The 14,426-nt window shown below is 36.5% G+C and overlaps 1 protein-coding gene across 1 annotated transcript; it reads left to right on the plus strand.

The window, feature by feature from the left end:
- Positions 1-413: 413 nt before the first annotated feature.
- On the plus strand, positions 414-13,905 carry Dpck (Dephospho-CoA kinase). Its single transcript, XM_071682262.1, has 6 exons — positions 414-770; positions 2,606-2,677; positions 3,186-3,317; positions 5,393-5,480; positions 7,467-7,619; positions 13,181-13,905. Exons 1-6 carry the CDS (start codon positions 659-661, stop codon positions 13,314-13,316), a joined length of 693 nt encoding a protein of 230 aa, XP_071538363.1. The 5' UTR covers positions 414-658; the 3' UTR covers positions 13,317-13,905.
- The last annotated feature ends 521 nt before the right edge of the window (positions 13,906-14,426 follow it).

Below are 14,426 nucleotides of genomic sequence, written 5' to 3' on the forward strand. Positions count from 1 at the left end.
ATCTCAGGAACCCACTTAAACTATGGTTATGGGCAAGAAGGACATTTGGAGCGATACTGTAACGGTACATTGATAAAGTTCTTTCGTTTATGAAAGTTTTATTCATTTATCGCTTGGTTTTAGTAAAGTGAAAGTAATCAAGTTAGACAAATTCCATCAATCGTGATCACATATCTACAAGATCTTACAAGTGCATAGATGACAAATGACGAATACAGTTTATAATCTTTTTAATATGTATGCAGCATAGTTTAAATATCCCATTGTTCTTCTTTCGTCATTTAATAGTAAATGCTTATCATCATAAATGACAAAGAAAAAACTATTAAATGACTGTCACCATAAATGGCAAAGAAAAACTGAGTTGTTTTCTGTTTGATTTGTTAATGAATTTTAGGCACTTTACCGTCCATCACAACAAAGATCAGCTGATCTCCATCAACATCTTTGTAGTCGTGTCTGCCATAACTTACTGAAAGGAAGTCGATGAAATATATCATATGATTGCATTCAAATTGTACATAACGATATCTGGCCTGATTAAGCATTCAGTTAGCCATTAAATATAGCGTCATACCTAAGAAATCGGCTGTAGTGAAAGCATTTACATTCGACCTACATTTTAAAAGCCAGTGTCCATATTTTACATCAAGTGAACATGTTCCTCGTTGGGCTGACTGGTGGTATAGCAACGGGCAAGAGTACTGTTAGTACCATGATCCAAGAGATGGGAATACCAGTGGTTGATGCTGACCTCATCGCTAGACAAAGTTAGTGGTCTATAAGGATTTTAAAATCTTAACCCCAGGGGGGATGGTTAGTGAGCTCGCCATGTAGGACAAACGCTGGTTATTCCGTTTTCATTATTAATTTCATGATTAATTTGTCATTATCAGTAATTTATCATTTATTTTTTTCTTGTAATTGGTAGGGTAAATGGTATTATGCCGAATTTACTTTATTTGTCTTGAGCCACCCCTAATTGACGTTCTTTAGATGAAAATTTTTTCACACATATGTACAAAAAATAATGCTACTGAGTAAAAGACGACTTTCAAAATAACGAAGCCAGTGGAAGTCATTAGAGAGCTCTTATTTGTTACCATTTTGAAGTGGAAAGAAGTGTCGAGTTAAAGCAGTTTAACCAAGATTAGGGTATTGTGAAAATTAATTGACTGATCCCACTTACACTGTACTGAGTAATAGGTAGAATGCATCTTCATGAACACCATTTTATTCTTTTATGTTTCGGTTATTCACTACATTGGCCAAAAGCTACTGATTTTGCAGGGGCCATGTCGGTTCATCAGAATATCAATAATATTTTTGATCCCTGGATAGGGGTTCTAATCTGACATGAGACTGTGTTAGATGCAGATACTTAAATTTTCATCAATTTCAAATGTATCCCTGGATGGGGGTTCTAATCTGACATGAGACTGTGTTAGATGCAGATACTTAAATTTTCAACAATTTCAAATGTTTATAGGTTATGTTACACCAGCTAATGTTAGAGCAATGCTGTCTAGTATAGATGTGGTTATATATCACCCATTATGAAAGCATTTCTGTAAATCAAGCTAGAATATCATCTTTTTATATTGTTCTCGTCACCTCTAGGGTGACTTTAGACTAAGTTATGGGCAAAAAAGTAAATTCCATGAAGATTTTAATTAGTTTTGGTAAAGTTGCACTCCTCTGACCCACGTAACTCACTTTTCTTTCAGCCTCACCCACATGTGGACTACTGGCATTCTGTTCACAAGCACAGTCTCTCTTTGTCGTACATAACACTTAACATCATTGAACTCATACTTCATTCTTTGTAACTAGATTTTCCTGCAGTGAGCACTGTGTACTAGCCCTCCCATTTGGCAAGATGGTAGGAGCAGTAGATAAAGTAGTAGGCAGGGACATTAGGTAGACTTAGTAGGAAGGAGCATTAGGTAAAAGTCAGTATGAACATTAGGTAAGAGCCTCTACAATGTGCTACAGTTGCCCTCTGCTAGTGGCCAGTTACGTGTGAGGCACTAAAGGCTATGACTGAACACTGGAAGTCTCTGGTTATGGAGACTTTACTACCATGACCACCTCCTTGAGGGAATTTCAGTTGGAACAGGCATCAGAGATAGATAGATATAAGCATTTAATTAACCAGTAGTACCAGTGAAGTTGAGTTGGGTTCTGTTACCATTTCTGTTTGCATAACAACTCATTAAAACTGATACAGTCATATACCAGTATATGGTGAAGTTTGATGAATGTACATTGATAAATAGCAAGTTATATATCTCATAGAGGGTTTTGTTTGAAATTAAATCTCAAGAAACATGAACTGTTTGCATTACAAAAGCTATATGTTTCTTCATCCTTTTTCGTAATCCTAATTTCAAGAAGAAACATGAGCTGTGAAAATCAGAAGTTCAGACAAGTATAATCTAATACCACTGTAGTAAAGAAAATAATGCTTTTAGTTGCCTTAACATAAGAAAGTTGAAGCTTGAAAGCAAACTATCTCGTATATTTTGTATTTCTTAAGTGGACATAGATTCTGTATATCATATTCCTAACTCTGTCTCCCTAACATAATCTTTGTCATTGACAGTTGTGGAGCCAGGTAGAAAGGCATGGAAGATGATCCAAGCAGCATTTGGAGATGAAGTGTTCTTAGATTCCGGTAGGTATGAGTGGAATGAACAGAAAATGCTTGATTCATCATTATATCTCATTTTCTATCAAAATATAGTGAATTGATTATATTAGATGATGGGTGTAAAGTTCATGCAGAGTGCCAACACATTCCATCAATATGAGTTAATATGTTGTATTTTTTCATTTTCATAAGATTTACATAATATCCATATATTTATCAATACCTTTGAAGACCAGCAAACTAAGTTCACTGATTAGGAGTTCCTCTGAAATTATTTGTAGCTTATTCACTGGAGAACTGGGAAAATCAGAGCTTAGATCTAGGTTAATCATCTTAGTTTCCTATCTGCTTCAGAAAAGGTTTTACTCCCATCCTGAATTTTTTACTGAATTATTGTAATTATCAGTAGTAACACTATTTCTTAACAAAAGCTGATCTACAGGATTATGTGAATGCATGTTTAATGGTAGTGATGCTTACAAAATATCATGTAGAAGAGAAATCCAAGTAACAAGTACTTTATTTCTGACAGGAGATATTGACAGAGAGAAGTTGGGCAAAATAGTGTTTTCAGATAAAGAAAAGCGACGGACCATCAACAAGATCACGCATCCTGAGATATATGGTGAAATACGACGTCAAGTCTTCCACTACTTCTTGAAAGGTTATATAAAGCCTTGAATTACTAATAATTAAGTATTTGAAGCTGTAGAAAGCAAAATTTTGTGTGTGAAAGTACTGAAATAAAGTACAACAGAAGTACAATACAATTATTGCCATGCAGGCTTTCCTCAGTGGCAGCAGGAGCTTAAAAAGAGAAGTGAGCGATGGGGTATTAGCAAACTTCATTAAGAACAGGAAAATGTTCTGGAGGAAGGTGAATAGTGTAAGAAGAACAAGGGAACAAATTCTTGTGATGAGGTGATGGGGAAGACTACTGGTAAGAGGCAAAGAACAGGTGAAAAAGAGAAGTGAGTATTTTTAAGGACTGTTAAATGTGTTAGATGATAGGGCGATGGACAGAGATTATTTGGGATGAGATGGTATATAGAGCGAGAGATGAGATGGTATTTGGACCAAGAGTCATGGCAAATTTTGAAGAGAGAGGAAGTGATGAAAGCCTTACATTAGGTGAAGTGTGATTAAATGGCAGGAGCAAATGGGATTACAGTTGAATTTCTCAAAATAGAAGGTAACAGTGTTGTTGATTGTTAATCATTATTGTCATTGCATTACAGCCTAAGGTGAAGGGGGCTGAGGACTAGCAGAATGCCTGGATAGTGGTAATATATGAAGCCATAGGGTGCAAAACTAACTTCTTGAATTACAGTCTGTTAAGTAAACCTGGTAAAGTGTATGGGAGAACACTGATTGACATGATGTCAAGATCTTTACCACTATTTCCCTCTATCTCCAGTTTTGTCTTCCCATTTTTATTGTCCCCTTCTACTGTGACATATATCCTCTTTGTCAACCCCTTCCCACTCATTTCCTCCATATGTCCAAACCATTTCAGCACACCCTCTTCAGCTTTCTCATCCACACTCACTTTACTTCCACACCTCTCTTTTACCCCTTCATCACCCACTCAATCAAACCACCTCACACAACACACTGTTCTCAAACACCCAACCTCCAGCACATCCACCCTCCTCCCCGCAGCCTCATCTATAGCTCGTGCCTTGCATCTACACAACATTGCTGAGAGCTCTATACCCTTAAATACACCCATTTTCACCCTCACAGACAATGTTCTCTCCTTTCACACATTCTTCAGTGCTCCCAGCACCCTCACTTTTTTTTTTTTTCATAACTACCTGGACTCCTTTATAAGAAAGTACTGGTGTAAACCAGCTCTCTCCAGGAGCCCAAAGCTGCACGCCTTTTCATGTGACCTCATGCAGGTGGAATTATACTGGAATCTACCTACATGAAATCACCTCTGCTGAGGTTGTATCATTGTCATTGAATGAAAGGGGTACAGATCCTATAAAGGGACTTCTCACTCTAAAGAAGTCCATCATTTCCATGCTACTGATTGTAGTGGACTTAATGTTTCTGTTTTGGATCCTAGGATGAGTTTCATAAAGAAAAATTCTTGGAAGCTAATTAATGTGTTAAATTTCTTTGCTCTTAATACTTTACTTCATTCATATTTCCAGATTCATGTAACTTACCTTCTTGTCACTAACTTCTCAAACATCTTGCTCCACAAAACCCCATTATTATTAGTTAGCAGTACTTAGTGGTTTAACATATATGATATAGTATGTCACATTGAAATCCCATTATTTTATCTAATCAGAAAATTAATACTTATTGTAAATGGTTAATTTTTTTTTTTTTCCAAAAGAAGGAACAGAGAAGGGGGCCATGTGAGGATATTCCCTCAAAGGCCCAGTCCTCTATTCTTAACGCTACCTCGCTAATGCGGGAAATGGTGAATAGTATGAAAAAAAAAAGTGGTTAATGCTTAGGAAGTTTGAGGAGGGCTTTTAACATGCAGTGAACTATCACACTTTGACTTTCAACTGATACCCATTAATATTAATTTCTTAGAAGAATGCATTCATAAGCAACAGTGGTACAAAGTATACCACTATTCTGTATTATGAAAATAATTAGAGAGAAGATAGCTTTATACACGCTGAAGTTGTGAAAAAATTGTGTCAAGCATCTTCTATGACTCATTAAAACTTAATTTCATATTAGTTTTAACTTTTTGTTTCATATTTTCAGGGGAGCAGTTTGTGGTCTTAGATCTTCCACTCTTGTTTGAGAGCAATAAAGTTGCATCTTATTTATACAAGACCATTGTTGTCTCATGGTAAGCTGATGATTCAAACATTCAAAGCCTTTTGTTAGTGTTTGCTGTACTTTAATACTATTAGATAATGTCAGTGTATTATGCTTGTTTACAAACCCATATATAATGTTATACAATCCCAGGAATTCTTTTATAGTGCTCCTGCAGCTGTAAGGCTGCACTCTATACAGGAGCAGGGTAACAATGGATTCTTTTGGAGTAAAAAGGACCTTGATGAGACTGTACACCTTTCTGTCCACTGAGAATGATACAGCCTCGCTGAAGGTAGCTTCTCACTTTTGGTGTAACCACTAGGAAATGGAGTTCAGTAACACCCCCATATGATTTTCTTAAGATGTACAACCCCATGACCTCTCACAGGGTTCTTGCAGCAACAATGCAACATTGCATTCAGCAGGAGGGAAATATTGGACTTCTTTGGAGATACAAGATCCCTAACAAGATTGTTCTTTTTGTCAAATGACAGTGATACAGTCTTTTCAAACATTAGTTTTCCGCTTGTGACATCAGCCATGTGATCATTAGTGTAAACAACTGTTAATCCACAGTGTACTGTATTGCCAGCATTTTTTTAATTTTGTTTTTTTGGTATTTTTACATCCCATCATGTTTGCAAAACGCCCATCTGTGTCTCCTGCCTCTGATGAGAAGAGGAAGGCAATTACTCTTGAGATGAAATTAAAGATAATTGCTCAGCAAAGAAACACTTTAGTATAAAAGAAGCTTTGTGTTCAATGATTTTGTCCAACTGTAGGCTAATGTAAGTGTTCTGAGAATGTTTAAGGTAGGTTAGGCTAAGCTATGATGTTTAGGTTAGATGTACAGTATTAAATGAATTAAATGTATTTTGACATGTTATTTTCAACTTACAATGGATTTATCTGAACGTAACATCATTGGAAGTGAAAGAGGCTTATATATATATGGTGAAATTGCAATTCAGTAAGAGTTCACATAATTTTATTCAACATGTAAGTTTTCTATACATGCAACACTACATGTTTCACATAGATATAATCTGCCTCATCAGGTGCAAACAGTTCATAAAGTTTTTTAAATCTCAACACTACCAAAAAAATTCTAAGTTGGGATTTAAAAAACTTTATGAATTGTTTGCATCTGATGAGACAGATTGTCTCCATGAAACATGTAGTGCTGCATGTATAAAAAATCACACTGAATAATATTATACTACTAAATTGCGATTTCACCTTTATGACTATCTCTTCAAAGAACTTCTCACTCCAAAGGAATTTAATTTCCCCTGCTACTGGAAGTAGTGCAGCCTGTGGCTGCAAGAACCTTTAGAAAGGTCCTGGGTAATACAAAGGCTCTTTCACAGAAAACGGTCCTGATGCGGGAAACAGTGATTAAGTATAATATAATATATACATTTATATGGACCTTTCTTTTATACTTGTTTGCCATTTCCCTCATTATTGAGGTTAGCACCCAGAACAAAGATATGGCCTCATTGCTCACATTAACTCTCTAGCTGATATGCATAATGCACTAAAACTAGAATCTCATGTCCACAACCAGGTCTCACAGATCCATCTTTGGTTTACCCAGACTGTTGCTATGCCCTGGTTCAAGGTCATTTAGATCACACCAGCAGAATGTGATTCTGTACAAATGAAGAGGTACAAGGACACAATTGTTGCACCAGAATGCACAGTTCATCTGTTTGTCACATTTGACTACCATTGGAATTAGTATGACCATTCTTTTGCAAAATTCACATTCTTTAAAGTTTGTGTCAATAATTTATATAATAAGAAAAGAGAATTTCTAACTTTTATGTGCATCAATACCCTCCAGCAAGTTCAGCAAGTTTTGTTTTTGCAAATTGAGATGAATAAGCCCAAACTGGTAGAGTTCTCAGTTATTCATTTGGAATCAAAGCTAAGGGATTAGTGTCGATTTGATGCATGTTGCAATTCTCTTGAAATACCCATGAAATTACAAAATTCATTTTATTTGCAGTGAAGATGAGATACAGTTAGATCGCCTGATGGCACGAAAACAGTTCAGTGAAAAGGAAGCTATAGCCCGCATTGAAGCTCAGATGCCTCTTGAGAAAAAGTGCAGTATGGCAAACATCATCATTGAAAACTCTGGAAGCTTGGGAGATACCAGGTTAGTAACTGAATGCAGATTATCTTTAGATGTTAAAGATGCAGATTATCTTTAGATGTTAAAGATGTGCAAGGTACCTTACCTAGTTTTAATCTATTGCAACATGTGTGAAGTGTGCCATGTCCAGGTGATAGTAAACTAGAAATGCTTGTTCATTAAGAATTATTTAGCTTTTTACTCTAAAGAATAATTTTATATATAGAACAAGTGTAATATGATTTCCACAAAGCCTAGAAAAAAATTATTGTTTAGGTAGCATGAAAAACTGATGGGTCAAGTACATTCCTTTTAAAGCAATAGTTAGGAAGGATAGCATTGAAATGTGTAACATATTTCAGTTTGTTTTGTCCTTTGCATGCCTCATAACATCCTGCATGTTCAGGCCCCAAAAACAAAGCATTTTTCACTCCATGCTTTCCCTCTTTTTCTTGTTCCCACCACTTCTTAAATGTATACTTTTAATCATCCTCTCCATATGTCCAAAAAATTTCAGCACTTCCTCTTTAGCTTTCACATTCATACTCCTCTTACTATGACACCTTTCACCCTATCATTTCTTAATTGATCAATGCTTCTCACACCACATTTCATTTCCATCACATTCACCCTCTAATGTACTTTGTCATCTGTAGCCCACACCTCGGATCCAGATAACACTCTCATGACTACTATAACTTCAAACATTCCCATCTTTACCATCACAGAGAATAACCTCTTTTTCCACACATTCCTCTATGTTCCCAGACCTTCACCTCCTCACTCACCCTTGAAGCTCATTTCAACTCTATTCCATGACACATCCACTCTTCTGTGTATCTATCTCTCTATCTCTTTCAAGGGGGTAGCCACAGCAGTATCTCTGATACCCGTTCCCACTTGGAACTCCTTCAAGGGGGTAGCCACAGCAATAAAGTCTCCATAACTAGTGAACTCTAGTGTCGCTCCTTAGCCTTTCGTGCCTCACCCTTAACAGGCCACTGGCAGAGAGCAACTCGAGTGAAATGTTTGCAGAAGCTCCTAACTAATGTCCCTACTAACTACATATACCTAATTTTTGTACCTAATGCTTCTGCCTCAATGTTCCTACCATATGGTAATTGCCAAAAGGCAGGGCTTGCGCATATTGCTCACTGCAGGAAAATGTAGATATACAAGGAATGAGCTGTGTGAGTTAAGGGTTGTCAAGTTTTATGTATGACAAGGAGAGATTGTATGTCTATGAACAGAATGCCATTAGTCCATGCATGGGTGAGGGAGCAAGAAAAGACAGCTAACTGGATCAGTGTGCAAATTGACAACCACTGAAGTGCTGGCTCACTATGCAGCCATCACTGTCCTCTCAATACCCAGACAATTAGAATTGGTAATATACCTGGTCATTGGCTGCTTACCAGTTACTACCTACTAAAACTACTTTACCATATTTGCCATCACAGACAATAACCTGTTTCCACTTATTCCTTAGTGTTCCCAAGACCTTTACCTCCTCACTCATCCAGTCTCTCATTTCAGCTCTATTCCATGTCACGTTCTTTCATAGGCAACTAAAACACTTCCCTTCCTCCAAGTTCTCTCCATTCAAATTTGCACAAACCTGTCTTGCCCCCCCCCCACCCCCCACACACACACACACACACACACACACACACACACACACACACACACACACACCACCACCACCACCACCACCATAAACTGTATTCCAGTTTTGGTCCCCAAACTATAAAAAAATTAGGAAAAATTAGATGCTTGACAAAAAATGGTCCCATCCCTTAGAAATCTGGCATACAAAGAGAGACTAAAACAGTTGGATCTCTTCTTCCTTAAAAAATGTAGGCTTCGTGGCAACTTAATGCAAGTGTTCAAAATTCTGAACAAGTTCGATAACGTAAATCATGAACATCTTTTCGAAATACAAGAAAATACAGTCACCAGGACAAATGGAATAAAACTCATAGCTAAAAGATGTAGTACAGACATGGAAAGAAGCTACTTTTGCTCTAGGTGCTTTGAACACTGGAAAAAGTTACCACCAGACGTAGTGAATATCAAGACTATAAATACCTTCAAAAATTGTTTACACAAATATCTTATAAATTCAGCTATACTCTCTGAAAAACACCAGAAATAAACTGTATAAACAACAGCAGTAATAGGGACAGTAGAAGGCAAATGTGCAGGAGCAGGAAGTTGGTGATAGCTTAAAAAAAAAGCTGAGCGGAATTACATTTTCTTGTCGAGTTAAACTCCATTTTTTTCAGACAACCCAGTCGTGGACCAACCATGCCTCCTGTTGTCTGTCTTTCTCATGTAAACAATTTTGCATTCACCTTCCTCTCCACCCCATTCATTAACAGATTAAATAGACATGGTGATCACACACCCCTGAAGCAGACCTACCTTTACCAAAAGCCACACACCCTTCTCTCTTTCTATTCTCACATATTTATAAATTATCCCTGGGGATAGGGGAGAAGGAATACTTCCCACTTATTCTCTGTGTGTTGTAGAAGGCAACTAAAAGGGGAGGGAGCGGGAGGCTGGAAATCCTCCCCTCTCATTTTTTAATTTTCAAAAAGAGGAACAGAGAAGGGGGTCAAGTGAGGATATTCCCTCAAAGGCTCAGTCCTCTAATCTTGACGCTACCTTGCTAATGCGGGAAATGGCGAATAGTATGGATGAAACATATTCATAAATGTTGGTGCTGAGGATTTGAATATAAGAGTGAGAGATGTGGCAGCATGGTTTTCAACAAAATTGCACATCTGACAAAATTACTTGATTTCTTTTGTGATATAACCAATATTATTAATGAAAGTAAAGCAGTTGATATCATCTGTTTAGATTTTCAGACATCATTTGATAAAGTTCTGCATCAAAGGTAACTAGTGATTAACTGGTTAGATGAAATAAGTGGTGTGGCAGAGGGATCAGTCTTAGAACTGGTTCTCTTTCTCTTATACATCAATGTAGATAACTGATGGCATTGTAAGATATCAAAATTTGCAAACAGTACTAAGTTGGGAAGTAAATCTAGAAAGAAATGGAATGTATGTAGCTAGAAACTGATGGACTTGGTTCACAGGTGGCAAACGAATTTAAACATCAGTAACTGCAGTTTTAAAAATTGCTAATTACAGTATTAATTGTTGAAATGCAAAAGGTAAAGGAGGAAAAAGACCTTTGTCTAGTAATTTCAGGTGACCTAAAACCATGTAAGCAGTGTAGAGAAGCAGTAAAAAGGTCAAAGTTCATAGATTCACTGAGAGGGTTTTTTAATTTAAGTTTAGGGAAATCAGTCTTACTCTTTACATTAATTGGTGTATTTTCATCTTGAATTCTATATTCAGTTTGGTCACTCTAAGAAAAAAGATGTAGACAGAATAGAGTACAGCATCAAGCTACAAAAGATGGTTCCAGGACTGAAAAACAAATCCTGTGAGGGCCAATCAAATGACTTTATTTTATAAAGTATAGAGAAGAGAAAGTTAAGAGTTGATACAGTACAGGTATTCAGAATTACGAAAAGCTTCAATAAGCTCACTTCGACATGCTAACAATTTCACTTGTACCTTAAATGATGTGAAGTACTTTTTCTTCAACAGGTTTGTTGATTTTTTTTTTTTTTTTTTTTTTTTATACTTTGTCGCTGTCTCCCGCGTTTGCGAGGTAGCGCAAGGAAACAGACGAAAGAAATGGCCCAACCCCCCCCCATACACATGTATATACATACGTCCACACACGCAAATATACATACCTACACAGCTTTCCATGGTTTACCCCAGACGCTTCACATGCCTTGATTCAATCCACTGACAGCACGTCAACCCCGGTATACCACATCGCTCCAATTCACTCTATTCCTTGCCCTCCTTTCACCCTCCTGCATGTTCAGGCCCCGATCACACAAAATCTTTTTCACTCCATCTTTCCACCTCCAATTTGGTCTCCCTCTTCTCCTCGTTCCCTCCACCTCCGACACATATATCCTCTTGGTCAATCTTTCCTCACTCATTCTCTCCATGTGCCCAAACCACTTCAAAACACCCTCTTCTGCTCTCTCAACCACGCTCTTTTTATTTCCACACATCTCTCTTACCCTTACGTTACTCACTCGATCAAACCACCTCACACCACACATTGTCCTCAAACATCTCATTTCCAGCACATCCATCCTCCTGCGCACAACTCTATCCATAGCCCACGCCTCGCAACCATACAACATTGTTGGAACCACTATTCCTTCAAACATACCCATTTTTACTTTCCGAGATAATGTTCTCGACTTCCACACATTCTTCAAGGCCCCCAGAATTTTCGCCCCCTCCCCCACCCTATGATCCACTTCCGCTTCCATGGTTCCATCCGCTGCCAGATCCACTCCCAGATATCTAAAACACTTCACTTCCTCCAGTTTTTCTCCATTCAAACTCACCTCCCAATTGACTTGACCCTCAACCCTACTGTACCTAATAACCTTGCTCTTATTCACATTTACTCTTAACTTTCTTCTTCCACACACTTTACCAAACTCAGTCACCAGCTTCTGCAGTTTCTCACATGAATCAGCCACCAGCGCTGTTGATATATGCAATAATTTACCAATTAAAGTCATTGAAAGCATTACCTAAGATACTTTCAAGAACAGACTTGCTGAATATTTGAAGTCCATGACTGACATTATTACCGCCTTAGTTACAAGTAAATTTCATAGGTTTTTCTCTTGGAAACTAATCTGTGAGTTTCATCATGAAATCTTCCACTATCACAAACAGTCTTGAAAGGACCCAGTGGTATGTTGCTGTTTGAATAACCTTTATATTCTAAGATATATATTTTGTAAATATTTTAGATATTGTTCAACTCCATACCACATATTAGTAACACTTGAAAACATTCATTTAGCGTATAGGTACTCTGTTCTTCACTTTCACAACAATTTCCTTGTTTCCTAAATTCTTTAATGCATCTTTACTTTTCACCATCTATGATTTTGTTAATCTAAATTCCACAGTTTTAAACTCCATTTTCTCTGTCTTAATATTCACTGTCATTCTGATTCTTAAAAACCAAGTTTCACACATGTTTGGTACATCAGAGCGCCTGATCAATGGCAGACTTCTCAGCTCTTAGTTTTACCCCTAATATCATTCCAGTGGCTTCCAGCAACTTGGTCTTTCATTTTTATTTTCCATACATACTTTATCCCCATTAAGTCAGAGTGAAGAGGAGGGTGAAAGAGTGTAAAGTTAGATCATGGATGAGGTAGAAGGATAGAAGTGTGAACATGTGTGAGAGAGATGCAGATATTCAGAAACACAAACTCATCTGTTTTTATTATTCTCCAAAATACTGGGCTATAAATGCAGTTAATGCCATATATTGTGAAGATAAAAACAATAATTTTATTCTAGTTTCAAAATGAAATATCAAAAACAAAATTTTCTCAACTCTTCAAGAGAATTTCAAATAGAACATCCCATTCTTTCATGACAAAATGTATGTATTTTCTGCCTGTCACTGATATTTATCCAGGACTGTATAGTTAATTTTTTCTACAGAAAGCAGGTTGAGGACATCATCAGGCTTTTGAGGTCCTCCAGACACCATATCTACAATCGTGTTGTTTATGGAGGAGGCTTGACTATCTTTTTGTGTCTTTTATCATTTTTAATATATTCACTTTTTTTCACATAATGTAAGTATAAAGCTGAAACTGAGTTCAGGATAGTAAAGCAACAAAAAAGTGCAATGTAAAAATTCTGTAAATATCATTTTTGAGAATAATGTATGTGTGAATTGCACTGTAAGCTGTATCCAGTGATAAAACATGCATTTATTATTACGAAAATATGAAACTGTGTTAGTTTTCTGTTTATACAAATAATGAATGCTTCTAATCAAGAATGCAGATTTTGTTGAATGTATGTTTGATTTGTAATATGTATAGTGATATATTCAGTTATTTTAATAGACTGACATCCTTGATGCACTTTCTTGGAGAAATAGTTTATATCTTTTTCCCTTTTGATCATTTCTTTTTTATCTTTTTATATTATTGTATGGCTTTTTAGTTGTTTGATTTTTTACTATAATATTTATGAGGATTTTCAGTATTTTTTACATATTTTCGTTTTATCTTATAGCTTTCTTGGTCATACTATAAAATTTTTAGATCCTTAAATGCAAACTATAGATAAAGGATGTTAATGCTGTGATTAAAAGAATATTTCACCATCCGTAGAGAATTGTTTTATATATAAAAAGAATAAAAAACTATTCTGGCTTTAATTTTTTTCTATATGTATACCCAACTCATTTAATGGACTTCAGAGATATCACTTCAGTTCAATAGACCTTGCCACAGTATTCATGTTCTGACATGTGATCTTATATCAAGGCATGAGATTTTTGGAATGACAAGAAGGAAGTTGAATTAGATGGCCAAATTTAGGTTAGATTATGTCAGGTGGTTAGATTAGATTATGTTTTGTTGGTGTAAGAATGTAAAAATAAGGTTTGATAGATATTGTTTTCAGGTTACTATAGGCTAGAGTGAGTTAAACGTGCAATGATACTGCTCCTATGCCTTTTTAGATGTCTCAATCCTATGCAAACGGCAAGCCCGACTAATAAAAGCAGAAATCTTTAAATTGTTCCAAATGACCAGCAACCATTTTCAAGGTAATTAGTACCTGTGTAAATACAACTTCCCTGCATCTAAATTCAGCCCTAAATGGATCCACCATCTTGTTTTGTGTTAGATTAATTGTTCATAATGGAAAACACAAAGGTTAGGTTAGAGGG

This window comes from Panulirus ornatus, chromosome 34, assembly GCF_036320965.1.
Source record: "Panulirus ornatus isolate Po-2019 chromosome 34, ASM3632096v1, whole genome shotgun sequence".
Taxonomy (NCBI): domain Eukaryota; kingdom Metazoa; phylum Arthropoda; class Malacostraca; order Decapoda; family Palinuridae; genus Panulirus; species Panulirus ornatus.